Here is a 2,559-nt window from a genome sequence, read left to right as displayed (position 1 = left end):
CTGGAATGGGGACTCTGCTAGGCTAGGGACAAGTCATTTGGAAGGAGTTTGAGGATGCATGGGCATGGGAGTGGAAGCTGCTCCTGCTTTCTCACAAGAGCTTGCCTAAGATGAAGAGGCAGTAAAGAATTACAGAAGTAACATCCAGGCTCCCATCCCTGAGCACACTGGGCCTCTATGCTCCAGAGGCCAAAGGAAAGGACTGTGAGTTAGAGACTAGTCTGACTCCAAATTAAGAAGGGGTCCAGTGAGGAAGCAACTTGGAGACCAGGTCAGCAAGGCTAGCTGAGTTTTACCAGGGTTTTGGTTTAGCTAAGCAAGAGAGGGGGCCAGGGAGTGCTATCATTTCAATATGACTATGGGCAAAGCAGGGTGACAGGTGGATAAATGGACTGTAGGTTCAGTACTGACTGAGCCATCTTTTAGCCTACACTACAACCTTTTGGTAAAGCAAGTAATTTGTGTCTTTCCCCTGCTTACAAGTGCAGCTTCATCAGTCTCTCACACACGCCTCTTTTAGCCTTTGCTTCCACTTCCTGTCACAAAGCCTGCTTCCACACTCTTAAATTTGCTTCCCAGATCTTCCTGGACACGCTGCTTTGTCCAATGGGCTCCCTGAAGACAATGCCAGTGGCTCTCTATTACCCTGGGGCATCCCAAGTGCCAAACTAGAACTTTGTCCAGAGCTGTCACTCTGTGATTTTCCTACACAGGAAGAACGAGAACCGTGCGAGTACACACAGGCTTGAGTTCCACTCCCAGCACCATTACACTAGACAGGGCAAGTGCACTGCATGACCGACCGCTCCATTCCCCCGACCTTGTACTATTGTACATAACCAAATACTAGGGACACTGTATGGAGATGCAAAGAATATGTCCCTAGGCTCCGCGCTGTGCTTAGGACGAAGTGCACCAGGGCAGTCTCGTCTTCCTGTTCTCTGCCTTCTCATCCCAGCCTTTTGTTCCAGCCATCCCCGCACAGCCTCCACACTCAAGGAGGTCAGGCTCGCTCCCGACCGCTCCGACCCGACCCTCTGCAAACAGGCAGCTGAGTTCCGGGGGGCGGGGGGGGGGGGGGGGGGGGGGGGGTGAAAAAATATGTGGTCGCGCCTGCGCACTGAGCTCACCTCGCTCCTTGCGATCGGGAAAGCCGAGGTCCGGCGGAAAGGTGGGCATCTTCTCCGGGTCAGGCTCCACCGAGGCATCCCACAGATAACGCCGGGTCAGGTGCGCCCCCATGACTACTTTGCCTTACCCTTCCTTAGCAGTCGGGGTCACCTCGCTCCCACCTGGAAGCACTGCCCCTTCAGTGTCTTCCGGGTCATCTAGCCCGTGGCGGAGGTCATAGAGATGAACGCTGGAAGACTTCTTGATCCGCTGGCACCCCCTGGTGGTGTGGAGGAGAAGGGGCGGGGGCGGCGAACGCCAGTTGGCTAGAAGGCCAGGCAGGCCAGGGAGTTGCAGGTGGGTAGGGGTGTGGGTAGGGGGAAGGGAGGAAGGGGGGGAGGGGGGAGGGAGAGGGGAGGAGGACAGTGTCCCCCTATGCTCTACCCAGAGCCATGTGAAGGTGTGTATATGAGTGCATTTGGTAGTCAGAGGTCAATTTCTGGGTTCATTACTCTGGCACTGTCCATTTTTTTGTTTTGTTTTTTTCGGGACAGGGTTTCTCTGTGTAGTCCTGGCTGTCCTGGAACTCACTCTGTAGACCAGGCTGGCCTCAAACTCAGAAATCTGCCTGCCTCTGCCTCCCAAGTGCTGGGATTAAAGGCGTGCGCCACCATGCCCGGCTTGGCACTGTCCATTTTGTTTGAGACACTGTTTCCCACTGGCTTTGAGCTCTTCCAGTAGGTGAGGCAGGCTGTCCAGGAGGCCTGAGAGACTTAACTGGGCTCCCTGTCTGTGGTTCTGGAATTACAAGCATGTGCCACCACACCAGGATTTTTCTTACATGGGGTTTGGGGACTGAATTTAGTTCTTTATTTTTTGTTTTTGTTTTTTCAAGACAGGGCTTCTCTGTATAGCCCCAGCTGTCCTGGAACTCACTGTGTAGACCAGGCTGGCCTCGAACTTAGAAATCCGCCTGCCTGTGCCTTCTGAGTTCTGGGATTAACGGCATGCGCCACTACTGCCCAGCAATGTGTAGCCCAGGCTGGCCGGGAACTTGTGATCCTCCTGCCTCTGCCTCCCGGCTCAGCACAACTTTTATCTTCCTTTTTTTTTTTTTTTTTTTTTTTTTTGGTTTTTCGAGACAGGGTTTCTCTGTGTAGCCCTGGCTGTCCTGGAACTCACTCTGTAGACCAGGCTGGCCGCCTTGAAATCAGAAATCTGCCTGCCTCTGCCTCCCAAGTGCTGGGATTAAAGGCATGTGCCACCACTATCCGGCTCTGAATTAAGTTCTTTGTTGGTAAAGCAAACATAGTAATGACTGAGCGAGCCTTCCTCCCAGTTGTTGTTCTTCTAATATTAATACTTTGTGACCCTGGGCTAGAACACGGTAAATGAATGCTTCACCACAGAAGCCTACCCTTAGTGCCTAATCCTGACCAGAGAGGGTGG

General features: G+C 53.1%; 1 protein-coding gene across 1 annotated transcript in view; it reads right to left on the bottom strand.

The window, feature by feature from the left end:
• Positions 1-1,336, bottom strand: part of Ndufb7 (NADH:ubiquinone oxidoreductase subunit B7) — a 4,932-nt gene extending 3,596 nt beyond the window's left edge. The window contains exon 1 of the mRNA XM_031340521.1: positions 1,131-1,336. Coding sequence (XP_031196381.1) covers positions 1,131-1,242 — 112 coding nt within the window. The 5' untranslated portion in view covers positions 1,243-1,336. The remainder of the gene's footprint in view (positions 1-1,130) is intronic.
• Between the last annotated feature and the right edge of the window lie 1,223 nt (positions 1,337-2,559).

The sequence above is a fragment of the Mastomys coucha genome, unplaced genomic scaffold (genome assembly GCF_008632895.1).
Source record: "Mastomys coucha isolate ucsf_1 unplaced genomic scaffold, UCSF_Mcou_1 pScaffold22, whole genome shotgun sequence".
Classification (NCBI taxonomy): Eukaryota; Metazoa; Chordata; class Mammalia; order Rodentia; family Muridae; genus Mastomys; species Mastomys coucha.
This window is presented reverse-complemented; position numbering and strand designations above follow the sequence as displayed.